The sequence below is a fragment of the Theropithecus gelada genome, chromosome 11 (genome assembly GCF_003255815.1).
Source record: "Theropithecus gelada isolate Dixy chromosome 11, Tgel_1.0, whole genome shotgun sequence".
In the NCBI taxonomy this organism is placed as follows: domain Eukaryota; kingdom Metazoa; phylum Chordata; class Mammalia; order Primates; family Cercopithecidae; genus Theropithecus; species Theropithecus gelada.
The window spans coordinates 66,754,686-66,781,695 of record NC_037679.1 but is presented as its reverse complement, the minus strand read 5'-3'; the positions used below and the strand labels follow the sequence as shown (position 1 = coordinate 66,781,695).

Below are 27,010 nucleotides of genomic sequence, written 5' to 3'. Positions count from 1 at the left end.
ATCCCCACGTTACCCAGTTCCCACAGCTCGACTACCCCTATTGCTTGTCTACTCAGATGTCTTACCCACTGCCTGCACTGGCTTTTAGCGGTAACTGCAGGTCCTGGCCAGCACTCTTCTGGTCCCAGGTGCTCAGATCTGCTCCAACCAGCTGCTTCAGAGGCACATTCTTTTGGCTCAGAAAACACCCCATGCATAGCATTCATCACACTAGCACTTTCAAGTTGGAAACAGGTGTCAACCTCATTTACCATTTGAAAATCTGGTATTTATTAAATACAAATTCTTATTTTAGGCAGATCTATATGACTACATAAAGCAGTGGAAGTTATTTTTCATATATAACCAGGTCTTTTCCTGAGAACTGAAAGTCCTGGGAAGATGCCTATTTTAGAGTTATTATTTATAGAAGAAAACATCAAATTTGAGAGAGAATTAATTGAGTTTAAATCTATTAGAGGACTCCCTCTGTTATTAATTTTTAGTGATCTGGGCCTTATTTTGATACCTAAAAGCCAAATCAAAAGAAAGAAACAGAATACTCTATCCTTTAATCTCTTTAATTCACACATCTGTCCTTTGTATAAAGAGGTGTTTTGGTGAACCCCAAGTTGTTACACCAATGGCATTCCACAGTATTAACACTAGAATGATTGTGAAGTCACATTCATGAATTATACAGGAAATAGCAAAGGTTCATGAACTGATTATTCTTCTGGCAAGTTAGGGTTGGGTCTCCTATTATCAAACTAATTTTTAATGCCTACTAAAATTCATGCTTAAGACAATCTACAATTAAAATTGTCCCTTGTTAGGTGGAGAGCAAACACTTATTCACACTGAATCTCCCATGCCTTGTATAGCACTAGGCACAGAATGGCATTCAGTGTTTCGAGAATGAATGAATGGTCTGACTTTCGTCTTTGATAACAGTGAATATCATGCTAGGAAAACAGGGGCATGTAACTTTTACTTACCAAACTCTACAAGTTGCATTGAGCATATTTCTCAATCACGAGCATTAATTTGAGAACAGTTAGGAAGGAAAGTGGAGTCTCTAGGGCACTTGCCTCTGTCTGTGGCCTCCTGTGCAATCTTAGCCAAATAACAACCTTTCCAGGCCTAGGTTTACCTTAATATTACAGGATTTTACACTTTAAAAATTCTATAAATTACTATTTATTTACAAACCTAGATTAACTGTGACAGATTACGGTATGTTTAAGGAATTACTTTTTAAAAATCCTTTTTATTACTCTTTTTTAAGAAATGCAACAAGAGCCTTACAAACCATTTGAAGAGCAAGCACAAAGACCGGCTCTGTTTGTGGTGCCACCACAGTTGCAGAAAGGAATGTCAGGCAGTCAGAAATGAATTGTGTCTCAGTCACTCTGCATGGTTGCTGCCACACATGGAACATTTTTAGGCCAACTTTTCAAAATTTCCAGTTAAGGTAAAGAGGAAATTAGATGATCTTCATTAAGACTCCATGGGTGTGTCTGAGCTCCTGCTGCCAAAAGGGCCACTAATAGATGAATTTCTTGCACTCCCGAGCACAAGTCTCTCTCGTCTTCCAAATGCTTCATTTACTAAAATACAAACAAACAGTTAAACTAACAGATCAGGAAATTAAGTCAGAATATAAAAAGACACTAAAATGCAGACTTGAGCAATGAGGTTCTCTATTCTGGGGCAAAAATTTTATGAAAATATACTTAATACTTTATAAATGGTAAAGTGAGTAACCAACTCAGAAGTCCAAGTTAATGTTCTGAATGAAGTGAATTATTTTTTTAAATGGTCCAATTTATTTTTGTACTTTACTTTCTTTGCCATGTCCTGGATTTATCTGATCCGCCTTGGTAACAGATGTCCCATTCCTTGTAAGTGACTCTCTCCTAGCCTTATTCTACTTCTGATTGCTTCCTACTTTTTCTTTCACTTTTCTCTGATCATAACCAGGACAAAACTTTTTGGACTTAGGACTCACATCAGAGTAACCCAGAGAAAAATCTCAGGATCCTTGTTTTGCATGGGAGGGAGGATGCAGGAATCACATAGTGGGGATATATATATATTATCTCTGTGTTTACAGAATGCACCAGACTACCTCAAAGTAATAAATAAGCAGCCAGGATCCCCTGAAGGGAGAAGAGTGGCCTCTTCCGGGAAGTTGGATTTTGTAGAATTTTATAGTTGAGCAAAGGGTGGATTAATTGACATTGGTAACTGTGGGGAAGAGGGCTATTTGTTGAGACCATGCTATATTTCTTTCCAGCTTTCCCCAAATATCTTTCAATTTTAAGATATGTATTTGTTAAATGATGTACACACAAAGTGTGAAGACAAACTTATTTGTGAACATGAACATTACCAATTACATCTGATCTTGTCTCTTCCCTAAGAAGACTACACTACTTTTGCTATCTTCCTGATGTAGTCAGGTCACATATTCTGCACTTGGTCTTAGCCAAAATGCTGAGAAACAATTCGAGTCACACATTCTGTGTCGGTCCTTATAGAACTCATTCAGAAAAAGGAGAGGCCAGCATGATGGCTCACACCTGTAATCCCAGCTACACAGAAGGCTGAGGACCAAGGATTGCTTGAGGTCAGGAGTTTGAGACCAGCCTGGGCAACATAGTGAGACCCTGTCCTTTTTTTTTTTTTTAAAGGGGCGGGGGGAGATGTGCAGAGAACTAAAAATCCTTACCTGAAGAGACTGTGCTTATATCCCAGACCCGAAGCCCTTCTTTTTGACCTCCAAAGGCATAAATAAATGGCAAATCAGGGCAACATGAAGAACAGAAGAGAACTCCCTAGAGAGAGAACAGGAAGATGGTGATTTTAATCTCTTCAGAGAGCCCTAATATCTAGATCTTCACTCTTGTCTCTAAGAACCTATGGTTACTCAAAACCAACTTATGAGTATCACTTTCAAGCCTACTGCACAGGTAGCTCAGAGTCAAGTCAGAAGGGCTATTACAATATGAAGCCAGACAAGCACAGCACGCTGGTTCTTCCACGATGGTATGTGCCTGTTCTGACTACCCAGGCTGCTCATCTTCATTATCACTCTGTCTCTTAGGGATTTCCTAATAAACCTAACGTGTCATGTATTTCCAGAAACTTTAGCTCTCCTTTTAAACAATGACAATGATGCCAGTTTAAATCATTTTTAAACTTTAATGTTTTCTTTTTTACATTTTTATTAATAGGTAATATATATTTGTTACAGAAAATATGAACAAGAAAAATATATGAAAATCTCTCAGGGAGATAACCAGTTTATGTTCTGGGATATAATCTACTAGAGTTAAATGGAAGCATTTAGGCAATTATGCATTTAAAAATAAGCATGAGCTAGTACTACAAAAATTGCTTCTGTAACCTGTTTTTCCATTATATTTACATATATTTATTTATTCATACACAATTTTGAACAGCTGTGCAGCGTTATTACGTCTGCAGTCTAACTTATATAACTCAGTGGTTGGCATACAGTAGATGCTCAGTGTTTCTTGAGTGAATCTGGTTATTTCTAAATTTTTCCTACTATACAGTAATTCATTTCAGTGTAGTCAAAACTAGTTATGCAAAGAGATAAAGATACATAAACTGACCCTAATAGCTACAGTGCCCTGAGGTTCAAGATTTCTTGGGAATTTCTTGGGATGGTTTTGATTTCAGGGTGAAAAAAAAGCGGCCATTTCACTTGTGTCCTAGAAAAGCCTCTCCCCAGAGTCCTTGGTCTTACCAAGCAACTGTTAATCATGTGAGTTGGAAAAGAACCAGTCACTGAATTCCCCACAAAGTGTTCTAAGTCATAAAATCCCACCAAATTTGACTAAACTCAAAATTCATTTCCCCAACACATCCATATTAGTTAATGCAATGGTTCCAACAGAAAAACATGCAACACAAGTTCCAAAGAAAGACAAGGTCAGAAACAGAATAAACAAACAGATACCCAGGGAGATTCTTACCATTTTCATGTCCCTAGAATGAACTAGACTTGGCCTATCTCCTAAGATGTCCCAGATCTTCACGTATTTGTCAGCTGAAGCAGTCACGAGACAGCCCTTGATTTGACTGCTAAGATCAAGACCTAAGGGAAGATTAGTTCAGACACTCTCACTTTGAAATACAGATTTACTTCATCATAAGTTAATAAAAATGAAAGAAGCATTACTCTTGCTCACCAGAGATTTCATCATTGTGTGCATTAAGTGTAAAAATTGGCTTATCTGAACGTGCATCCAAATTATACACAAAGCCATCATCTGTACTGGCCTAGAAAGAATAAAAGATGGGCAGGGTCATGCTATGTCACAAAATTTAACAATGGGTAAAAAGTCTAAGTCATAGTGAAAATCAGCTATATGACTTACTGGTGGAGCTTATGAAAAATTAACATGGACAGAAGTCATTTACTTTTGGACGACCTGAGTTTGCACTCACATGGGCTAATTCAGTTGACATGTCTACTGGATATGAGTATGAAGCTGTGGTGAGTGGTCTGGAATGGGGCTAGAGAGGCAGAAGCAAAGAGGCCATAGTTACGTCCACGTGAACAGAGAACTGGTGAGCATGGCTACTCAAGTTGTAGGCTGAGGAGACATCCACAGAAGTGGGTCAGAGAGGGAAGAAGGGACAGGGAAGAGTGTCAAGGAACCAAGGTGTGACCAACAGTCTAATCGACCAGTGTGGCAGCAGAGAAATTCAATCAGATAAGGAACTTAGGACTGAAAGGCAGATTAGAGTGGGTTGTTACACTGTCAAGAAAGGAAGAAGAAATAAAGGAATTAAGAGACAGACACAGAGTCAAAAATGGGAGACAGAAACCTGAGCCTGTATACAGGTCAAGGGCAACAGCCAGTACAAGAAAAATGGATAAAGGACGGCTGAGGCAGTCTGAAGGCTGGGCCAGGGAAGAGAAGGCTTGGCTCTTATTTGAGATAAGAGGGAAGCAGGTGAACCATTTCATCTACTTTAACCTCCCACTTCCCTAAATATTTGGGATTTTAGTATCTATGACCATTTGTTAGCAAATAATCTCTAAGTTTCTGTGCCTGAAGAGTGAGAGCCGAAGTACAATACAACATTCAAGTACAACTGGAACTTCATTCCTGATCATTGTAAAATGAGTCTGGCTTCAGGCTGCCTGGCTAGGAACAGCATGCACCTCTACTAATGGTGCAGAATTGAGATTAAGTATCTCAGAATCATTACTTCAGGAACCTTATTAAAACTGTCCACATCTTTTGAGAAAGCTGTTTTTAAAAAACTTTTTCCCACCTTTGCAACACACTACATATTTACTTTAGGAAAACTGGGCAACAGATTTAACTAATCTTCCCTCTGGATGAAAGCTGGGCTCTTCTTTTTACATGTACTGAAATGTCAGTGGAATCTTTGGATGCTATGTGGAAAATCATCGTCCTCCCTAGATAATAAGGGTATTTAGAGAGAGGTCTTATACTTTTTTTCCTATTTGGGAGATAGTGCTATAAATTAAACAGGTTAGCATTCTCATCACTAGAGCTCCATTTAAGCATGAGGATTTAAATAAAAGAGTATCTTTTTGGACTGATTTAGCCATTAAAAAAACAAAAAATACTAACTATGCTTAGTATTTCAAACAACACTACAATAAAATGATCAAAATCATTGAATAAAATGTGGCACACTTTGGAATGGCCGGCAACCAGCGAAATCATTTACATGTTCACTACTTTTAAAATAAGAGCCATTCTCTTAATTAAAAAAACAAAACAAAAACCTTATGCTTTCAACCCTAAACCCAAATACTTCATTCTGTTAAAACAGAAAAGGCTTTTCAGATAATTCTCTCTACTATGGAATTTAAAAAGTCATTAGTAACCTAGAAAAGCAAAACAATAACATGCGTACTCTTACCAAAAAATGACAAGGTGAAAAGTGATTCCAAGTCACTCTCTCTATCTGCCCACTGAATCGCCACATTCGATGGCTTTCATCTGGACTTCGGCAGTCATACAAAGCCACTGACCTAGACACATTCAGGCAAAGTTAGGGTTTTAAGAGTTCAATTCTCCTATATGTTTTATTTGTAATGAAATAGTAATAAAATAGCACTGTGAAATCAAGATTCATTTAAAGCCTGTTTTAAGGTTCTAAATAAAGGTAGAAAAAAATGAGCTGAGTTTCAGTAATTGATGGATTCTGATCTTAACACTTGAAGGCACTGATGGCTTTAATGTTACAGTGGTTTTGACCTTCTCCAGGTCAAATCTTCCACTCGCAAGAAGAATCCTCTCTATGTCCAAAAGCCCAGGACGATTTCTAATTTCCCCTTCTCTGGTTGAGCTCAGAGCCGGGTTACTTATGTCTTAGGCACACTTACTCTCCACAAGCAGGTTATTGTGTTGGGGGAAGCAAGGGATGCACTTTTGTAATTCTGCATGAATCACAAGAAATGTAAACATACCACGCTTCAAAAGGGTAAGAAATGAAAATAAAGACTGCAAAGCTGGTTTTGGCTTCTGCTATCTGTTTCTCCCACCCATAGACCCAATCTGTAAAAAGGAGCACTGATATGAGGTAGAAACCCCATGGTTGACCAGTGGCCCCAATTCTTCACATCTCTGTATATCCATGGCCTCTGTCATGTGACATGGGAATTCTTCCCATAAAGGCAAAGTACAGCCTCTAAAAGCCAAAGAAGTTCCTAGTTCCTACAGTTATATTATTATGACAGAACCATGTTCCCTTGTAGCCTGAAAGGACCAGAGTTAAAAGGAAAAATAAGTAGTGCAAATAATTTAAACACAAAGGTGGCCTCAGGGATACATTCTGCCTGGGTATCAAGTGATACTTTTAAAATGACTTCTAGAGGATAAAAACAGAGCAGCAATCATTCCTGCTGTGCTTTCTTACTTATCATATGAGCCAGAAATCAGAGTCTGTGCTTCAAATGGATGAAACTGCAGCGTCTGGACCTAAAGGGAGGAAACATAAATGCAGAGATCTCTGTTTGTTTGCTTTTCGTAAAATTACCTAACATGTGGTAAGAATCTATTTGACAGTATTTCTATAAATGCTTCCCTTTGAAATAAACAAAAGAAACATAAATGTACTGCATAATCAAAGGGCAAACCATGCTCCCAAATAAAGACTGGGCACTTAAAGAAAATGTAGTTTCCCCAAACTGTTTGGCAGAATACTTAGGTCCCTCAAATGTTAGAAGATACTCAGAAGAAAAAGGGAAGTAGTCAAACCCATCTGGTGAATTCCCCATGCTCCAGAAGTCCCAAAACAATGTGCATTAGATCCCTGGGGAATAATGCAGTAATGGGTGTTAATTCTTTAATATCATTGTGACTGACAGCCCTCATCCTTTTTTAGGAGCCTCTATAAATATGTTACAGGGCACTAATGTTCCTAGTAACTGTACCTTTCTGTACCCAATTTTTCATCTCTAAGATGGGCATTATACCTACCACACAGGGCTTTGTGAAAATCCTAAGAGATAACAGGTGAAAGCATGCTACAAGCCAGATAAAATTATTTTCAAAGCCATATATAAACGTTTGAGATTATTTTTAGCCAATATTTGTGTCCGATTTTTAAGAACCGCTGATCAACTGAATCACTATACCTTGTCTGTGTGTACAGCGAGGCTAGCTGCTGGTTTCCCCAAGGACATATCCCACAGAATTACAGTGTTGTCCGCTGATGCACTTGCTAAAACATTTCTGAGAAAGGGAAGAATCCAATCAGGTAATCTTTTAAAAGTCAGGAGCATTAAATATGAGAAAAAGATTGCATTTACAATAGCATCAGAAAGATAAAATACTTAGGAAAAAATTTAACAAAAGACTTACATAATGAAAACTACTGAAGATTATGAAAAGAAACAAGAGTATCTAAAGAAGTGGAAAGACACCCCATGTTCATGTATTAGAAGACTTAATAGTGTTAATATGGAAATACTACATCTACAGATGGAGCTATAAACTGATCTACAGATTCAACCAATCTCTTTCAAAATCCCTGATGACTTTTTTCTTTCTTTTTGCAGAAAGTGACAAGCTGATTCACAGCCAGGCACAGTGGCTCACACCTGTAATCCCAGCACTTTGGGAGGCTGAGGCATGTGGATCACTTGAGGTCAGGAGTTCAAGACCAGCCTGGCCAACATGGTGAAACCCCTTCTCTAAAAATACAAAAAATTAGCGAGGCATGGTGGCGCACACCTGCAATCCCAGTTACTCAGGAGTCTGAGGTAGGAGAATAGCTTGAACCCAAAAAGCAGAGGTCGCAGTGAAACGAGATCATGTCACTGGACTCCAGCCTGAGCGACAGAGTGAGACTCTGTCTCAAAACAAAACAAGATGTACTACTATTAGTATTAGCCTAATAATAATAAAACAAAAGTGACAAGCTGATTCCTAAAATGCAAGGAACCTAGAATAGCTAAAATAGTACTGAAAAAAAGAACAAAGTTGGCAAGCTCATACTTTCTGGCATCAAAACTTACTGAAAATCTACAGCAATCACAATGTGCTACTGGCATAATGACATACAGATTAATGGACTAAAACTAACAGTCCAGAAATAAACACTTATAGTCACTGGTTTTTGACAAGGGTACTGAGGTAATTAAATGTTCAATGGGGAAAAAAGTCTTATCAACAAATGGGGCTGGGCACGGTGGCTCATGCCTATAATCCCAGCACTTTGAGAGGCAGAGGCAGGCAGATCACTTGAGGTCCGGAGTTTGAGACAAGCCTGGCCTACGTGGTGAAACCCTGTCTCTATAAAAATACAAAAAATAGACAGGCATGGTGGCATGCACGTGTAATCCCAGCTACTCAGAAGGCTGAGGCAGAATCACTTGAACCCTGGAGGTCGGGGGGGTGCAGTGGGCTGAGATCACACCACTGCACTCCAGCCTGGGTGACAGAGTAAGACACTGTCTCAAACAAAACAAAACAAAACAAAAACAAATGGTTCAGGGACAAATGAATCATCTTCACGAAAAAGAATGAAGTTGGACCCCTACCTCACACCATACACACAAAAAAAACTCAAAATGGATCATGGACTTCAATGTAAAAGCTAATGCTATAAAACTCTCAGAAGGAAACATACATGTAAACCTTCATGACCCTGATTGAGGCAATGGTTTCTTAGACACAACATCAAAAGCATGAACAACAAAAGAAATACACACCATCACATGAAAAACCCGTGCTGCAAATGATAGCACCAAGAAAGTGAAAAAACAACCCACAGAAAAGAAAATATTTGCAAATCATGTATTTGGTAGGAGTTAGGATTCAGAATATATGAGAACTCCAAAAATTCAACATCAAACACAAACAGGCAAAGGGAGGACAGGCTTGGTGGCTCATGCCCATTATCCCAGCACTTTGGGAGGTTGAGGTGGGAGGATCACCTGAGCCCCAGGAAGTCAAGACTACTGTGAGCAATGATTGTGCCACTGCACTCCAGCCTGGGTAACAGAGTGAGACCCCTGTCTCAAAAAAAGTAAGCAAACGACTTGGAAAAACATTTCTCCCAAAGAAGATACACAAATGGCCAATAAGCGCAAAACAAAGATGCTCAACATCACTAATCGTTAAGAAATGCAGATTAAGCCAGGTGTGGTGGCAGCCCCTGTACTCCCAGTGACTTGGGAGGATGAGGCGGGGGGATTGCTTGAGCCCAAGAGTTTGAGACCAGCCTTAGCAACGTAGTTAGACCCCCATCTTACTTTAAAAAAAGGGGGGGAATGCAAATTAAAACCGCAGTGAGATACCACTTCATACCCATTAGGATGGCTATTACGAAAAACAGAAAATAACAAATGTTGGAGATGCTAGAGCCCTTGTGTGCACTGTTGGTGAAAATGTAAAATGGTGCAGCTACTATGGAAAATAGTATGGTAGCTCCTCAGAAAATTAAAAATAGAATCACCGTAAGATCCAGTAATAACACTTCTGGGTACATACCCAAAATAATTGAAAGCAAGGACTTGAATATTTGTACACCCACATTCATAGGAGCATTATTCACAGTATCCAAAAGGCAGAAGCAACAATCCAGGTGACCACACATAAATGAACGGGTACCATACCTTATATACAATGGAATGTTATTTAGCCTTAAAAAGGAAGGAAACTCTGACACTTATTAGAACATGACTGAACCTGAAGACATTAAGTCAAATAAGCCAGTTGCAAAGAAGTAAGTCTGTATGATTCCATTCATATGAGGTGCTTAGTCAAATTAATGGAGACAGAAAGTGGAGTGGTGGTTGCCGAGGCTGGGGGTTGGGGAAATGGGGAGTCAGTGTTTAAACAGCAGAGCTACAGTGTGGAAAGATGAAAATGTTCTGGAGATGCATTGTGGTGATGGTTGCACAACTCTGTGAATGTACTGAAAGCCACTGAACTGCACACTTAAAAATGGTGATATGATTTGGCTATGTCCCCACCCAAATCTCATCTTGAGTTGTAGCTCCCATAATTCCCACGTGTTGTGGGAGGGACCAGGTGGAAGGTAATTGAATCATGGGGACAGGTCTTTCCTGTGATGTTCTTGTGATAGTGAATGGGTCTCATGAGATCTGACGGTTTTATAAAGGAGTTCCTCTGCACATGCCCTTTCTCCTGCCTGCCACTACGTAAGACATGGCTTTGCTCCTCATTTGCTTTCCGCCATGACTGTGAGGCCTCCCCAGCCATATGGAACTGAGTCAGTTAAACCTCTTTCCTTTACAAATTACCCAGCCTCGAGTATGTCTATATTAGCAGCATGAAAAGATTAATGCAAGTGTTAACTTTTGTATTTTGCCATAACTTAAAGAAAAAATAAAAGAGTATATGGTAAGATGTGAAAATAGAGAAAAATGTCTCCTAGGAAGAAACAAAATCCTGTTGCACCATGGGCACTGCCAAACACCCTGTTTTTTTCCCAGTGGTAGTGGAGAGAGGGCACTTGGGGCACCAAACATGTAATGAGCACCCAGAGTGATGAGCTGGCAGGTGACCTGGAGGATGCAAAGAAACAGATGGCAGAGCTCCTGCCTGCAAGCAAAGCATCCTACAAGAAAGGAAGATAGACACAAAAGTCCATGGCACAAATAAAGAGATGAGTGTAGGCATGAGGTAAGATCACAATGGCTACAGTCTTTTACAGTCATTCAAATGTTATTTCTTTTTACCTGATTAGCTTATTCCATGAAAGGTCAAGGACAGCATCGGTATGCCCTTCTGCTGAGGAACTCTGTAATAATTGTTTTAATTATTTTTTGTATTAAAGTCTCCCCATAATAAAACTGAATATATTAATTTGCAAGATTCTTTAAACCTTAAGATTGTTTTGTTTTGAGATAGAGTCTCGCTCTGTTGTCCTGGCTAGAGTGCAGTTACATGATCTCAGCTCACTGCAACCTCCACCTCCTGGGTTCAAGCAATTCTCCTGCCTTAGCCTCTTAAGTAGCTGGGATTACAGGCATACGCCCCCATGCCCAGCTAATTTTTGTATTTTTTGTGGAGATGGGGTTTTGCCACATTGGCCAGGGTGGTCTGGAACTCCTGACCTCATGATCCACTCTCGGCCTCCCAAAGTGTTGGGAGTGTGAGCTACTGCACCCGACCTATTGTTTTGATATTATATAAACTTTTGAAGACTAAAAGAAATAAAACCTTGTCTCCCTGTTAGAGACACATGATAAATTTCATTACAGGGGCTTGGCGTGGCAGCCCACACTGTAATCCCAGGACCTTGGGAAGCTAATGTGGGAACATCACTTAAGGCCAGGAGTTCGAGACCAGCCCAGCCAACATAGCAAAACTCTGCCTTTACAAAAAAGTCAAAACTTAGCCAGTCATGGCAGCATGAGCCTATAGTCTCAGCTACTTGGGAAGCTGAGGTAGGAGAATAGGAGGATCTCTTGAGCCCAGGAGTTTGAGGCTGCAGCGAATTATAATTGTGCCACTGCACCCCAGTCTTGGGAGACAGAGCAAGACCTTACCTCTTAAAAAAAAAAAAAAGAAAGAAAAAAATTTCTTTACAGGGAACAAGGAAGAAACTATAGTAATCTATTTTTTTAAGAGACAAAATATCGCTTTGTCACCCAGGTTGGAGTGCAGTGGCACACGATCATGGCTCACTGCAGCCTCGACCTCCTGGGCTCAAGCACTCCTCCCACCTAGGCCTCCCAAAGTGCTAGGACTATAGGCATGAGCTACTATGACTGGCCTAGCAGTTCTTTGTTTTCCTTGAGACAGTCTCGCTCTGTCACCCAGGCTGGAGTGCAGTGGTGCGATCTAAGCTCACTGCAACCTCTGCCTCCCAGGTTCAAGTGATTCTCCTGCCTCAGCCTCCCCAGTAGCTGGGATTACAGGCACACACCACCACACCCAGCTAATTTTTGTATTTTTAGTAGAGACAGTTTCACCATGTTGTCCAGGCTGGTCTCAAACTCCTGACCTCAGGTGATCCACCCACCTCAGCCTCCTAAAGTGCTGGGATTACAGGTGTGAGCCATGTGCATGGCCCAGCCTAGCAGTTCTTAATCTAGGTACTGTAATTATACAAATATCATTATGGCTCCCAACCCTCATAAAACCTAACAGTTTTAAAAGTTGCAGGAGTTAATACATAGATAATTAGAATTCAACACAATAACAGAATTTTTTTTTAAAGATTAATATATCTGTATAAATAGCTACTGTATTTGAAGGAGGCTCATAATCCGAGAGTCCTTCATCTATGGTAGCTATTTGTATTAATATACTAGCTTTGAACTAGTTTTCTGTAAGAAAGAACAACATGACAATGGAGGTTTTATGCAATCAGAAATAAGTTTTCTTTGGATGGGCTTTTCAAAACTAAAAATTACAATAATTTCATAACTACCTATCCCATCTCACCAAGAATACCTGATTGAAAAAGTGTGATTCTTACCCTTCATCCCTACTCCCGAGTAAACTTATCTCTGACATTAGAGTTTAAGTATTTATTAACTTCTTTACCTTCTTTCCTTTCTTTTTCTTCTTTTTTGAAAGTTTACTTCCGAGTGTAAAGACTGGCTCTAAAGAGTCCACTATATCAAGGTCCCACACTTCAATAACAGGGGTCATGTTTCCTACAGCAATGTAATTTCCTATGGGAGGAAACAATGCATGTATGATTACACAAAAAAAGACATACAGAACTTCTAATCAAATACGTTACACTGTAGATCAACTGAAAAATGCTTTAGAGCAGTGCTTCTCAAACTTATATGCATATGCGGCATCTGAATATTACAAATGCAGATTGTATTTCAGGTGGTTCTGGGTGGGCAGTTCTAACTAGTTCACAGGTGATAACCATGCTGTGCTGCTGCTGGTCTTTGGGCCACAATTTGAGTAAGAAAGGCTCAATCTCTTGGCCCCAGTGTTTTCACTTACATAATGAGAATAACCCTCCTCCCTTCCTCCTTCATGGGGTGCTGCGGGGATGAAGATCAGATCAGATCAGATCATGAATCGTGAACAAGGTTTGCAAACAAGATGTAAGAGTATAATCAGTGTTTATTAAGCACTGACAGTATAATCAGTGTTTACCTTTATTAAAAAGTACGGACAGGGGCAACTAATAGTGTGCAGATGTGGTTACAAAGACTAACATGAGAACCTAATTACTTGTGACAAGCCTCTTCATCTCGGTTTTACCTTATGTTTTCTAAAACAGGTTATGCCACTGAAATCTAGCTGGTAACATCTCACACATCAGGCCATTTATACAGAGTCTGTATGGGACCTTTACAGTTCTACAGTCCAAAAGGCTTCAGGCCCCGTCCTTCAGCCTGTAGTAGAGCAGCTACCTCCTTACCTGTCTAAAGTCTGGGGATTTATGGACCCCAAACAATAAAGTGATGGTGTGTTAAGAACTCTAACTTCATAAAACAACAGTAACTTCAGAAAATATCAGCAACAATTCTGAAAACATTCAAGAGAATACATAATTTATGGAGCTAGGAGAAAATACATAAGACTGGAAATCACTGAACAACCTTAAGTTTTCTAATTACCGGTAGAATCATCTGGGCTAGGATCAAAATTCAGCCATTCCACACTCAGAGGATATGCAGACAAGAGTATATCATGGTGTACATAAAAAGAGTCTTCTTCTTGATTATAAACTGAAAAGATTGGGAAAAGAGACTTTAATGCATCAGAACAAGTCATCAAAAATCACATCCCACTCAAAAAACCAAATTCTATTAAATGTATGTGAGCCATGTGCTTTAAAGTGAGACATCTGATATTATAAAGAGATTCCAGGCTGGGCACGGTGGCTCACGCCTGTAATCTCAATACTTTGGGAGGCCAAGGTGGGCAGATCACTTGAGGTCAGGAGTTCAAGACCAGCCTGGCCAACATGATGAAACCCCGTCTCTACTTAAAATACAAAATTAGCAAAAATTAGCAAAATTAGCAAAAATTTAAGTCTACTGAAAATACAAAAATTAGCTGGGTGTGGTGGTGCGCACCTGTAGTCCCAGCTACTAGGGAGGCTGAGGCAGAAGAATAGCTTGAACCCAGGAAGTGGAGGTTGCAGTGAGCTGAGATCGCACCACTGCACTCCAGCCTGGGCAACAGAGAGAGAGAGACTCCATCTCAAAAAAAAAAAAAAAAGATTCCAATATCATGACTAGGCAAAAATTCTGCTTGTCTAATACAATCCCATCTTGTGGCATACCCCACAGGAGAAAATGAACACTGACATCTGATACTCCACCTGCATCCTTGTCAGATAAATGGTCCTGTCTTCTAGGTCATTCACAGAAAACAAATGTTCATAAGGTCTCCACAAGAAGTACTTATTTTATCTTTTAATGGTCTAGCTGCTTATAAGCCAAAAAGAACAAACAAAAAATAGCACGGGAGAGAAATAACTCATATTTGGAAATGTAAATGTTTATCAAAAATTATTCTTCTTTAATATTTTTTAAAAAGGTTTATGAAGATGAACAATAGAAACAAAGCTCCCGAGAACATCCTTTTGGAATATGGCAACTAACAGCTCCTTAACATTCACAGCTGTAATGTTAAGCAGCAAAAACACTGTAAAATCAACGACTAAGAAGTCTTTTTAAAATTTGAAACACTGATAAAACAGAATCCACTAATCAGAACCCCTCCCCATATGCTTTTATTAAGAAAGAGGTAAATATATAATAAGTTAAGGATTTTATTTTTAATTCCTCAGATCGCTGCTTCTGGAATTGATCCTGGGATTAGCAGATTTGTGTAATGTTCTATCATATCCCTATGATGAGAATTCACGTTCAAAATCATTAGACTGTGGTCCTACAAAAACCTCAACCATGTTTGATATACTCAGCTTACATTTTACATAAAATTGGTAATAATACTTTAAAACATACTCTTAACCACGTGAGATCAATATTCGGATCAGTTTTAGAATATAAATTTGAAGTTATTCTTATACAGACATACTGGGAATTTGGAAATTCCTTCCAAACCCAAATAATAAAGTATATCTATAATAACCTAACTTAGAAGGAAATGGAAATACAACAGCTTTAACTTCTTTCTCAGCTCCTCTTTGATCCTGAGTTCAAAGGAATGACTCTAAGTTCTCAGGAATGCATAAAAAAATCAATGATGACCAAAAAAACTGTAATAGGGTCTCAATTTTTTGAAATTAGAATTGGTCTTAAAAGCAAAGTAAACAAATGGTTTTCATTTGAAATATGTAAAAGTTCAAAGATATCAAGAGTTAGAAAGAATAACTTCACATTAAATTGCCTGCTATGCATAAATAGATCACAATGAGCCATGGGATAAAATGGGCCTAATCTACAGGCTTCCCACGGACAGCCTTAAAGATTCTGAAGAGTTATAGAAATCCAAGCTAAACAATGGGCGCTGTGATGAAGCAACCTAGAAGATGCCGATAAACATTAAGCCTAAGGGTTTTATTTTTTCAAGCTGTGCAACTGTGTTTCCTGTAACAAAAGGACTTATCAGCCTCATAATCTCTTTGAATCTTCAAAGTTTCAAGACGATCTGAAGACTGCTGGGGGAGGACAGTATCAGGCAAGGATGGACTTGTCTGAAGATATGAATGAGCACAGTGGAAGGGGCATGAAAAACAAAAGGGAGAATCTGTAGTCAGAGTGCTCCAGACATTGTGGAAGTCTACTTTTAGCATATAAAAAACAGATTTTACATTAAAAATACCAAAGTGAGGCAAGCCATTCAATTAATATTAAATCAAAAACAGCAACATTTAAAAATATAATTTAAAAATTCCTATTTTCATGCCTACTTCTGATTACTGCAAAGCTTTGGTTTCTGGCTTTGGTACAAATATTCCTTGAAGTGGGAAAGGTGATCAAGATGTTTTGGTTCCAAAAAAGAAATGTGGCCCTTTGTGTTGAATTATTATGAAGAAAATAAAATGTTTTGCAAAGGGGAAATATCTGAAATAACTATTTAAAAAACATGAGAAAAACCTGTCTATCCAGTATAATCCACATAAAGAAAAAATAGCCAGAAAATAAATTAGGAGTAAAAATCCAAGGTGGCAAGTTATTAACTCAGGGGAATAGGATTATGCATTTTTATCTCCCTAAGAGATGGGGTCTTTCTTTGTCACCCAGGCTGGAGTACAGTGGCGCAAACACAGAATCATAGCTCACTGTAGCCTAGAACTCATGGGCTCAAGCGATCCTCCCGCCTTAGCCTCCCAAAATGCTGGGATTACAAGTGTGAGGCACCGCACCCAGCCTTCTATTTTCATATACAGTTTTACTTCCATGTTTTTTATAGTGGGAGTAGGAGATGAGTGAAAAACAGGCAATCCTATTTGAATAAAAGATTAAAAACCTCTATGAGGCCAGGTGTGGTGGCTCACACCTGTAATACAGCACCTAGCACTTTGGGAGGTCAAAGCAGGATTGCTTGAGCCCAGTTCAGGACAGCCTGGGCAACACAGTGAGACCCTATTTATATATAAAAACAAAAAAAGACACCCCTATGAAAAATTTCCAGGGGACTTATTTCCACAGAAAATTCAGATACCAAAGTGATGTACTGGACTACACATGTCCAGAACAATAACCAAGAAATTGGCCACCTGTGTAAAAGTTAACTATGTAACCAACTTAAGCAAGATACAGTAGGATTTGGCACCTAAAAATGAAATGGTAACTAATTCACTTATTATTTTACCATCACTTAGAAAATCTTTTAGTTAGGAATTTGTCACTTACCATGCACCTCTAAATTGCACTGGTCCTGTTCAGCTCGGCCACAAACTATGAGATTATCACTGGGCTTAATCAAGAAATCTTCACGTTCATATTGTTCCTAAGTAAAAGGAAAAACATGTCATTGGCTAGAAGCACAGAGCCAGTAAGGTTTTTCAAACACTTAACAGCATAGTTAGAAAAACGATGTAAATATTTACTGTATCTTTCAGAGTAACGTAAGGATCTTGATCATTACTCCCGTAGACCGTAAGACCCAAGAGAGATTCACCAAGAGTCTCAGCATCTGTAAGAAAAATTGACAAACTAAAATAATAAAATCGTCATCTTGACAAAAACATTTTTTCTATGACATCCATTCTTGGACTTACATGCAACCATCTATTTTATAACTAACTCTGGATCATCTAGAGTTGGGAACGGAAACTACATAAGAGCAGCAGGAATTTAAAAGCCATTTGTATTTGACCTTTGGAATGGATTTCAGACAGTCTTGGAATTCAGGATCTTCCAATGAAAGAATTGTATTAGGGAATTAGACCCTTTTAGAAAATATGAGACCTCTCTTGAGATTCTCTACTAGCTCCCTGCATTCATGACTGAAGGTGCTACAGAGAGGCAGCCTTGAGGACCTGCAAATAAAATGACCCTAAAACACTGAAATCAACACAATAAATAAGGGTTGCCTGGTCAAATAAAATTGAGAAATGACTAGTTTCAAAAAATTAACCAGGTTACTCTACTGCACATGTTCTGATATGCTAATATGCCTTATAAGCATATGAAAAATGAAATACTGTATGCTTTTTCCACTAAACTTGCTTGAAAATGAAATTGTTCTTTTATGGCACATCTACAATAGTAACAAAGGATAACTCAGGAAAGGAAGATACACTGAATTGTTAGAGGAAGCCACTTTGAGGAGGCAGGACTGATAGGTCTTAAACATCTGATAAGCAACAGAGAAAGCAATTTCTGCTGCATGAGAAAGAGATGATTCTGAATGCCATCTCTCCAGGCTGGGTTAGCTCTTTGTTTCTCTGTATATCTATGGCACTCTGTCCCTAACAAGGTTGGAGCCCATAACCCAGAGTCCAGTGGAAAAAACTATCGTCTACTGGACCGTATCTACAGAAAAGATGCAGTGAAAAGAATGAAGGCTTTAGAGCCAGAGAGTGGTCAAAACTCAGCACCATCTTTAACCAGCTGTGTGCCACCAGTAAATGGAGGTAATGATTCCTTTCTAAGTACTGTGGATAATGAAAAATGAAGTTAATAGTAATCCATAGGACAGCTAGCCAAGGGAACAAGGAAAAAGGAGGAATGAACATCTAGATGGAAAAATGGATAAATGACAATTCAATTCAATTCAGATGGAGTGAAGAAATCAGGGTTACTTCTTGTCTGAAGGAAAAGAGGTACACCACCAATAAGAAGACAGAAACTAGAGATATCAATTCTGGAAGGATGCTGCAAAACTCCCAGCTACCTCTGCAATCCCTTTCTTCCATGTCCTCTCCTCCTCATTCCTAGTGCCCCAAGCCAGGCCCTCATTGCTTCTGGCCTAATTTGTCTTAAGTTTCTGCTCCTCTAAGAGATTCACCCTATCTCCCAACCTGTTCTCCACTGCTGCCAGAGTTAACTTCCTAAAGTGCATGTTCAATTATCATGTGTTCCATGCTCAAAAACCTTTAATGATTTCCTCCCGCACTGAGAACACACAGACTGCTAAGCCTGGTATCCTAAGTTTACTGGGACCCAGTAAGTCTTTTTCCCAGACTTCCCAGCAACTCCCCGTCCACCTTCTCTGTGCTTCACTCATGCAGATCAACCTGCCAAGCATTTCCCCTTCTTTGGGTCTTTTTCCAGGCTGTTACCATCACACACATCAGGTCAAGCTCAACACTGCTCTGGCACTAAAGGCTTCCTATAGTTTGTCACATTCCACTAAATTTTCCTCTTACTTGGCTCAGTTCTACCTCCACAATGTTATCTACAGGGCTCAAACATGCCCCGCCTGAGGCATTCAGGCCAAGACAGCTAATTGACTTTGGTCAATCCCATCTCCATCCAGAACCTACTTCCTCATTTCTCATTGCATGTCCGTTGTTTACTGATCTTCCTGTGCCCAACACAGACCATGTCTCATGTCCTATTCTGCACACACTCCAACCATACTGCTCTTCCAGATACCCCACAGATTGGGTATCTGGAAGTGCTCACCATCAACCCGTATGTGTCTGATTTTTTTAAAACGTTCTATTATAGAAATTTTGAAAAATGAACATTAGTAGAGAGGGCATCATGAACCTTGTATTACCTTGCTTTAACAATTAACACTATTTCCTCAATGTCATTTTCGACCCTTCCTCTCCCCATCTCTGGAGTTTTTCAGGCCAAGGCGGGCAGATCGTGAGGTCAGGAGATCAAGACCATCCTGGCCAACATGGTGAAACCCGTCTCTACTAAAAATACAAAAATTAGTTGGGTGTGGTGGCGTGTGCCTGTAATCTCAGCACTCGGGAGGCTGAGGCAGGAGAATCGCTTGAACTAGGGATTGGGAGGCTGCAGTGAGCCGAGATCACGCCACAGCACTCTAGCCTGGGCAACAGAGCAAGATTCTGTCTCATACACACAAAAAGTATATTATTTTACTCAGCATTTCAATGATACTCTAACACAGATATTTTTAATTGTGTGATTATAATTGCTGTAAGACTCTTTAAAACTTTTTAAATTATTTAGACATGGCGTCTCGCTGTCGTCCAGGATGGAGTGCAGTGTGATTTTAGTTTACTGCAGCCTTGAACTCCTGGGCTTGAGCGATCCTGCTGCCTTAGCCTCCCAAGTAGCTGGGATTACAGACATGAGCCACCATGCTCAGCTCTGCTGTGACTTTCTTACGTAGTATTTTAACCACCAATTTAACAGGTAGTTGCGATTTAACAGGTAGTTGTGATTTTACTTTGTCACAGATAACATTTGTATTAAGAGTTAATTTTTGTTTCAGATCATCTATATTTTGATTTTATAACTTGGAAGTAGCTGATTCTAGCTATCAGGATTCCAGGAGTCCCTTCAGCTCCCAAATATGCAGACTGAGATTTACAAGTTAAATAAATAACTTATTTAACCTGCTCAGTGTGCCAAATGCCTATTTCTCAAACCACTTAGGGTAGCACATTCCAAAAGAAACAAAGCGAGCTTACCCAGCTTTTGTCAGACCGTTTTCCATTTATCTTTATACTTACTTCCCTCAGAAAAGCAATATACATAGTTGTCATCTCAGCTCACTTTATTCCCCCGCAAGGCTTTCTATACAAACTTCTAATTCTAATCTGTCTTCTGCTCTATTTCCTTTTTCTCTTCCCACCCATGATTTTCTTTTGCTTTTTGAGATGGAGTCTCACTGTGTTACCCAGGCTGGAGCGCAGTGGTGCGATCTTGGCTCACTGCAGCCTCCGCCTCCCAGGTTCAAGCGATTCTCCTGCCTCAGCCTCCTGAGTAGCTGGGATTACAGGGGCCTGCCACCATGCCTGGCTAATTTTTGTATTTTTAGTAGAGACGGGGTTTCACCACGTTGGCCAGGCTGGTCTTGAACTCCTGACCTCAAGTGATCCACCCGTCTTGGCCTCCCAAAGTGCCGAGATTACAGGGGTGAGTCACCGCACCTGGTCTCCTTTTCTAATTATCTCCAACAGCATCTCAAAATGCACACAGTAGTCCCCCCTTATCCACAGGGGATACATTCCAAGACGCTTAGTGGTGGTCTAAAACCGCAGATAGTACACAAACCTTATATACATTGTTTTTCCTATACGTACCTAGGAATCAAATAATTATAATATACTGTAATAAAAGTTATATGAAAGCCATCTCTCTCAAAAAACTGTACTTTACTCACCTATTTTCAGACTGCAGTTGACTGTGGCTAACTGAAACCAAAAAAAGCAAAACCGTGGATAAGGGGGCACTACTGTATTCTGAGAAAACCGACTGCAGTTGAGGAAAAGGTATATGGATATAAGTTCAAGCACACCATAGCATTGTAACTACATACAAAAACTCACAAGTGGGTTACAAATGATTAAACCTGATATATGCAATAAAATACACCGTACTTTTTTTTTTTAGATCCTAGATTTGTATCTTACATTAGTGAGTTAAAGTTTATCTTCTAAACTAGTTTAGGAATCATGCTGTCTGCCCAAGTCTTCAACCAGATTATCTTACTGATATCAAGAATAATAAAATCTAAGAGTAAAGCTTTGGAACACCACAAACATGATCCAACATATTAAGCTTATAATTACAAACCAGTAGAAGTGGATACACTCTAACCTGGGTCATCTTCCTCATCATATTTATCTAAGTCGTACTCAGCCAGCTCATCCTCATCGAGCGTCCTGTCATCCTCTGGGTCACCATCCTCCAGGGGCTCTCTTGGGCGTGCCTGGGTGCGTGCACTCTGCATGCCATCTTCTGAAGGACTGCCTGTCTCCTCTTCATCACTGCCACCACCTTCTCTATGAGCACAGAAAGAAAAAGAGAATCACCCAAATGGCACCTTCCAATAACAAGACCACACCTGGTCATCATTTAAGATGCAGATTTCATCTGGTCCTAAACTTAACTGCAATTTCTCCTTTGCCTCAGCAATGAGACGTTTTACTTCTTCTTTACTCAGCTCTACCTGTAAGAGAGCAAAGATTTCATTACAATATGTGTAAGGAAATCATCAGAATTCTTTGAATTAAAAAGTAGTTTGCAAACACATGTAAAATGTAACGCCAAGCAATGTCATCAAGGTAAGAATCAAACATCCAGACTCTACATTAAAAAAATATAGATTTCATAGATCCTTACAATTAAGATCTCTCCCCACCTGAAACTTCAAAATTCATGCTCATTCTACTCTACCTCTCAGTCTTAAAACCCCAAAGACTGGTTTTGGTAAAGTGGCTCTGTGGTACTCCTCTGGTTTTCTTCCAACTATCTCTGACTCTATCTAGGGCACCTCCCTCTCTTCCCTGGGGGCATTCCTTAACAAACCACCCTTAAATTAGTCCTCTGTTTTCTGGTTTCTTGTTTTTTTTTTGAGACAGAGTGTCACTGTGTCACCCAGGCTAGAGTGCAATGGCGCTATCTCGGCTCACTGCAACCTCCACCTCCCAGGTTCAAGCGATTCTCCTGCCTCAGCCTGAGTAGCTGGGATTACAGGCACGTGCCACCATGCCCGGATAATTTTTGTATTTTTAGTAGAGACAGGGGTCTCACCATGTTGGTCAGGCTGGTCTCGAACCCCTCACCTCGTGATCCACCCGCCTCGGCCTTCCAAAGTGCTGGGATTACAGGCGTGACCCACTGTACCTGGCCTAGTCCTCTGTTCTTTTCCCTATTATCACTGCCACATGGTCACTCATCAGGCTCATGTCCTTGCAAAGCTCATTCATTCTCAAGACTGAAACCACCACCTCTGAACTGATTACTCCAAACTTTCTTCTCTCTAATCTTGTATTCCATTTTCCATTTCTCCAACTGCCTACAAGACTTCCCACCTGAATATCCTTTAGCCTAATATTACCAGGTTCAAAGCTGAATTCAATCTCTCTACTTCACAACTGACATTCCCTCACCTAATCAATGCTTCAGTACCTTTTAAAAACACCCCTATCACGGCTGAGTGCAGTGGCTCACGCCTGTAATCCCAGCACTTTGGAAGGCTGAGGTGGGAGGATTCCTTGAGCCCTTGAGACCAGCCTGGGGAACACTGGGAGATCCCCATCTCTACAGAAAATTAAAAAATTAGTCAGGCATGGTGGTACACACCTGTAGTCACTTCAAGAGACTGAGGTGGTTGGATTACTTGGAACCCAGGAGGTTGAGGCTGCAGTGAGCCATGAATGCACCACTGCACTCCAGCCTGGGTTATAGAGCAAGACTGTATCAAACAAACAAAAACACCCCTATTACAACTAAACTGTAAGCTCTCTGAAGACAGAAACTGGCTTGCCATTGTATATCTCAGCACGTAGTTCAGTGCCTGGCCAACGGTGATTGATGCTTAATGACTGATGAATAAATCAATCACCTAGTTTCCACTACAATGCCTCTAGTAATATGGAAATCCTCTTGAGAATTCCATTGTGGGCTAGCTCCGGAAATTAGTTGCTTGATTAAAAGATGCTTATTTGTCCGGTTTATTTATTTTTATTTTTAATTTTTTTTTTTTTTTTTTTTTGGGGGAGGGAGTCTTGCTTTGTCGCCCAGGCTGGAGTGCAGTGGTGTGATCTCGGCTCACTGCAGCCTCCGCCTCCCGGGTTCAAGTGAATCTCCCACCTCAGCCTCCCCAGTAGCTGGGATTACAGGCGCGCACCACCACGCCCGGCTAATTTTTGTATTTTAGTAGAGACGGGGTTTCACCATGTTGGCCAGGCTGGTCTGGAACTCCTGACCTCAAGTGATCCACCTGCCTCACCCTCCCAGAGTGCTGGGATTACAGGCGTGAGCCACCGCGCCTGGCTTTAATTTTAATTTTTAAGAGATGTGGCACGGTCACAGCTCTCTGCAGCTGTGAACTCCTGGGCTCATGCGATCCTCCCACCTCAGCTTCCTGAATGACTGGGATTACGGGCACGAGACACCGCAACTGGCTTGTCCAATTTCTCTTATTTGGTCCAAGTTTTCCGTTCTGGGATTTCCTAAAATAAATTCAACCTCTTTTTCCTATAAACTCCTCAAATATTGGTTCCCAGACTTGTCTGTACATTAGAATCACCTAGGGAATCTTAAATAATTTAGGCTACACTCCAGGCTAATTACAATACTTGGGAGTGGGACATAAACATCAGTATTTTTTTAACCTCCCCAAGTGTGAGATTTTCAATGCGTAGACTCTCTTGGAAATCACTGTCTTCAAGTATTTGAAAGGCTATGTCTTTTTTAATAACTGTTTCCTCCAACAATTTTTTGTGAGATAATTTTCTGTCCCTATTCTATAAATATACACCGAGTGCCTACCATCAACCAAACCCTGGAGAAACCGTGGTAAATAAAACAGTCTGTGCCCAGGTGGAATTTACAACTACTGGGACTACTCCCATCCCTCATTCCTGTTAACTCCATGTCCAAGCCAATCACATTCCTATCACCATCATTATTATCTTGGTCAATTACATTCAAATCAAGCCCTTTTACTGTTTGGTTGCACTTACTCCCACTGACATACTATATGTGCACATGTCGACTCCATAAACGCAGGGACTTTTTCTGTTTTGTTTATGCCTATCCCAGGACCCTGAACAATGCCTGGCCTACAGAAAGCTCTTAGTATCCAATGAGTGAATTAAGTAATCTTCACCTCTGCTACAGTCTTAGTCTTCAACTCCTGTAGGTTTTTCACGTGTTACATTTACCTCTCATCCTCACTGCCACCATCAACATCTCACCTGGATTACTGCAAGAAATTCCCAATTCATCCCCCAGCCTCACGACATCTTAGTCTCCACACCTGTTTTTCTACACCACATTCATCCTCATTCCTTCAGACACGGAGCACAGGAATGGAAAGTGGAGTTTTCATGCTCTCTTCCCACTTATGCTTGAAAATGCATTTGGGTGCTAGTGAAGCTGCGGTGTGGTCAAAAAGCCTTTGGGGGTATTACCAAAACAGCAGCTCACCCCTTTCCGGCCCGCTAAGTCCACGTGCTTGCCAATTTGGGGATGGGGATGGGGATGGGGCTGGGCTTGAGGGTGGGAACAGTGAGGAGGTGCGGCCCCTGACTCCCCAGGCTCAGGCGAACCAGACTCTCTGAACCGCAGCTCTAATCGCGACAATAGGGGCAAAGCCGCCCTCACCCCAGCCAGTCGCACCAGCCAACTCCCCATGTTCTGGGTCCACGTTCCCCTAGCCGGGCGGACCCCCAGTGCCGTAAAGACGCTGCTCCCCTTGTCTCCCAGCGACCAGGCCTCACCTTGTCTGGTGTCTCTTTGGCCACGCCGCAGCGGACCCAGGCCACGCACGTCACCTGGCGGCTGCGGTTCATGATCCTTAGGTCAAGGGCGTGTCAGGCAGGCTAGAAACCCGGCCGCAGCGGGCGGGACCACAGCCTCGCTGGGGCCCAACGCTCTGGTCTCCGCACAGGCTAGCTGCCAGGGCAGAGCGCATGCGCGGGCTCCTACTCGGGCAGCGTTGGCGCTCGTTTTGACGTCATTTTGAGGCGCCGAATGGGAAATGGGAGGGGACAGAATGGAAGCGGAAGCAGCCGGGCGAGGAATCCACGTGGGCTGGGCTGGGCTGGGCTGTGTTGAGTATCGAGAAAAGGCTTTTCAGTACTGCATGTGACGATGCCTACGGGCTTTGTAAAGGCCAAGAAAATATTTGGGACTGTAGGGGTCAGTCAGAAGCAAAGTTCCACCAGTCTTTATTTTGCTTGCAGTTCCGTAGACTTCAAGCTGACCAATTGCAGAGGTTTGTGGTTTGCGTTTTTTAAGGCTTTCTCCAAAAAGAATTTGTCGTTTCATGGAGATCCCACCATTCCATTCGTAAATGTTACTTTCTCACTTTAAAACATTTAGCACCAATTATATACTAAGTATGCGGTACTGATTTAGTATTGGCAAATACAAAGTGCTTGCTTATGTTGAGGTCGCAGTTTTGAGTGCGGTATATTCACGTGATTACTTACCCCTTTGTGGGAGGTCCTATTTCCCTTTTACACCTGGGAAAACAGGGAAAACAGCGATCCTTCCCAAGGTCACACTGCTAGTAAGTGGTGCAGCTGGGATATGAACCCAGGCAGTGTGACTCCCTTGTATTTATGTCACGCTTCTCAGCTAAGATCAGTCATCAGTTAGAACTTGTGAGTGGCTGGACGACTGTAGAATGGAAAATCTCAAACTAGCATCCCAGAAAACGCTGGGTTTTGATCTCTTTTTCTTGGCTATGTGTCTCTGTACTGGTCATTTACCCTCAATGCATCTACCTCTGAGAGAGGCAAGCAAAAGAAACAGGAAGGTGGCTGCTATGGGGAAACAGTGGCAAGGATAAACTGGCAGTACACATGATCTTCCCCCGTCGCATTGTCAAACGGGGGTGTCCACCTGTGGGCTCTATTCGGGGACCTTTTTGCAACACATTTATCTTTATATACAATATTTTACTTGGTTCTCACAACACTTTGTTTTAAAGATGAAGTTACATTCCCCAGTAGTCAAATACTTTCCTACTCAGATCACACACTCAGGAGCTGATACAACTACGAGTTCTGTCACCAGCTCTACTCAGCCTAGTGTCCTTGGCAATCTCCCAGCCTGAGGAGAGACCCTCCCAGGAGTAAATTGCTCATTGTTTGTGTAGGCAGATTTGTTCATTAAGGCTTCTCCTCCTGCTCTGTTTCTGTAAGATGATTCTTTTGTGGTTTCTTTGCTTTTAATCCATTTTAGAAAGATCATATGGCAGATAATATTTTTCAAGGATGGCTGCAACAATATAGTCCTTCACACATGTTTACCTGCAATGTGATCTTGATATTCCTGCATCAAAGCACACCCCCACCCCCAACTTGAATCTGGGTAGTTGTAGGTCTGCTTTGGCCAATAAAGTATGACAGAAATGACAGTTCCAAGGTTAAGTCATAAATGGGATGCAGGTTTTGCTTCTGCACCTCCACACCCACTTCTCCACCTCTACACTCCCCTTCCCCGCCACTGCCCACTGGTAGAACACTA

General features: G+C 40.9%; 1 protein-coding gene across 4 annotated transcripts; it reads right to left on the bottom strand.

Annotated features, from left to right (window-relative positions):
* Positions 1 to 246: 246 nt before the first annotated feature.
* On the bottom strand, positions 247 to 25,495 carry PWP1 (PWP1 homolog, endonuclein). 4 transcript variants are annotated; one of them, XM_025403645.1, is made up of 15 exons: positions 25,255 to 25,495; positions 21,916 to 21,974; positions 21,623 to 21,807; positions 17,482 to 17,567; positions 17,285 to 17,409; positions 14,072 to 14,182; positions 13,029 to 13,159; positions 11,213 to 11,274; positions 7,640 to 7,736; positions 6,919 to 6,980; positions 5,920 to 6,031; positions 4,203 to 4,293; positions 3,987 to 4,108; positions 2,714 to 2,819; positions 247 to 1,589 (listed from the first exon to the last, which is right to left on the bottom strand). In XM_025403645.1, the coding sequence occupies exons 7-15, from the start codon at positions 13,134 to 13,136 to the stop codon at positions 1,480 to 1,482; spliced, it is 870 nt and encodes a 289-aa protein (XP_025259430.1). In that variant the 5' UTR covers positions 13,137 to 13,159; positions 14,072 to 14,182; positions 17,285 to 17,409; positions 17,482 to 17,567; positions 21,623 to 21,807; positions 21,916 to 21,974; positions 25,255 to 25,495; the 3' UTR covers positions 247 to 1,479. The 4 variants fall into 4 exon arrangements, with proteins under 4 accessions (XP_025259430.1, XP_025259427.1, XP_025259428.1 ...); XM_025403642.1 differs by having other exon boundaries at positions 17,285 to 17,381; XM_025403643.1 differs by having other exon boundaries at positions 17,285 to 17,381; positions 21,623 to 21,805; positions 21,911 to 21,974; positions 25,255 to 25,448.
* Between the last annotated feature and the right edge of the window lie 1,515 nt (positions 25,496 to 27,010).

Bases quoted from the DNA above. Each gene is read 5' to 3' on its own strand.
- PWP1 (XM_025403643.1), bottom strand. From the start codon at position 25,326: ATGAACCGCAGCCGCCAGGTGACGTGCGTGGCCTGGGTCCGCTGCGGC. The intron at 6,981-7,639 runs GTATAGTGATTC...TCCTCCCTTTAG, and splicing joins TCGCTGTACACACAGACAAG to GTCCAGACGCTGCAGTTTCA. The intron at 6,032-6,918 runs GTAAGAAAGCAC...GAATGTGTCTAG, and splicing joins ATTTCTGGCTCATATGATAA to GTCAGTGGCTTTGTATGACT.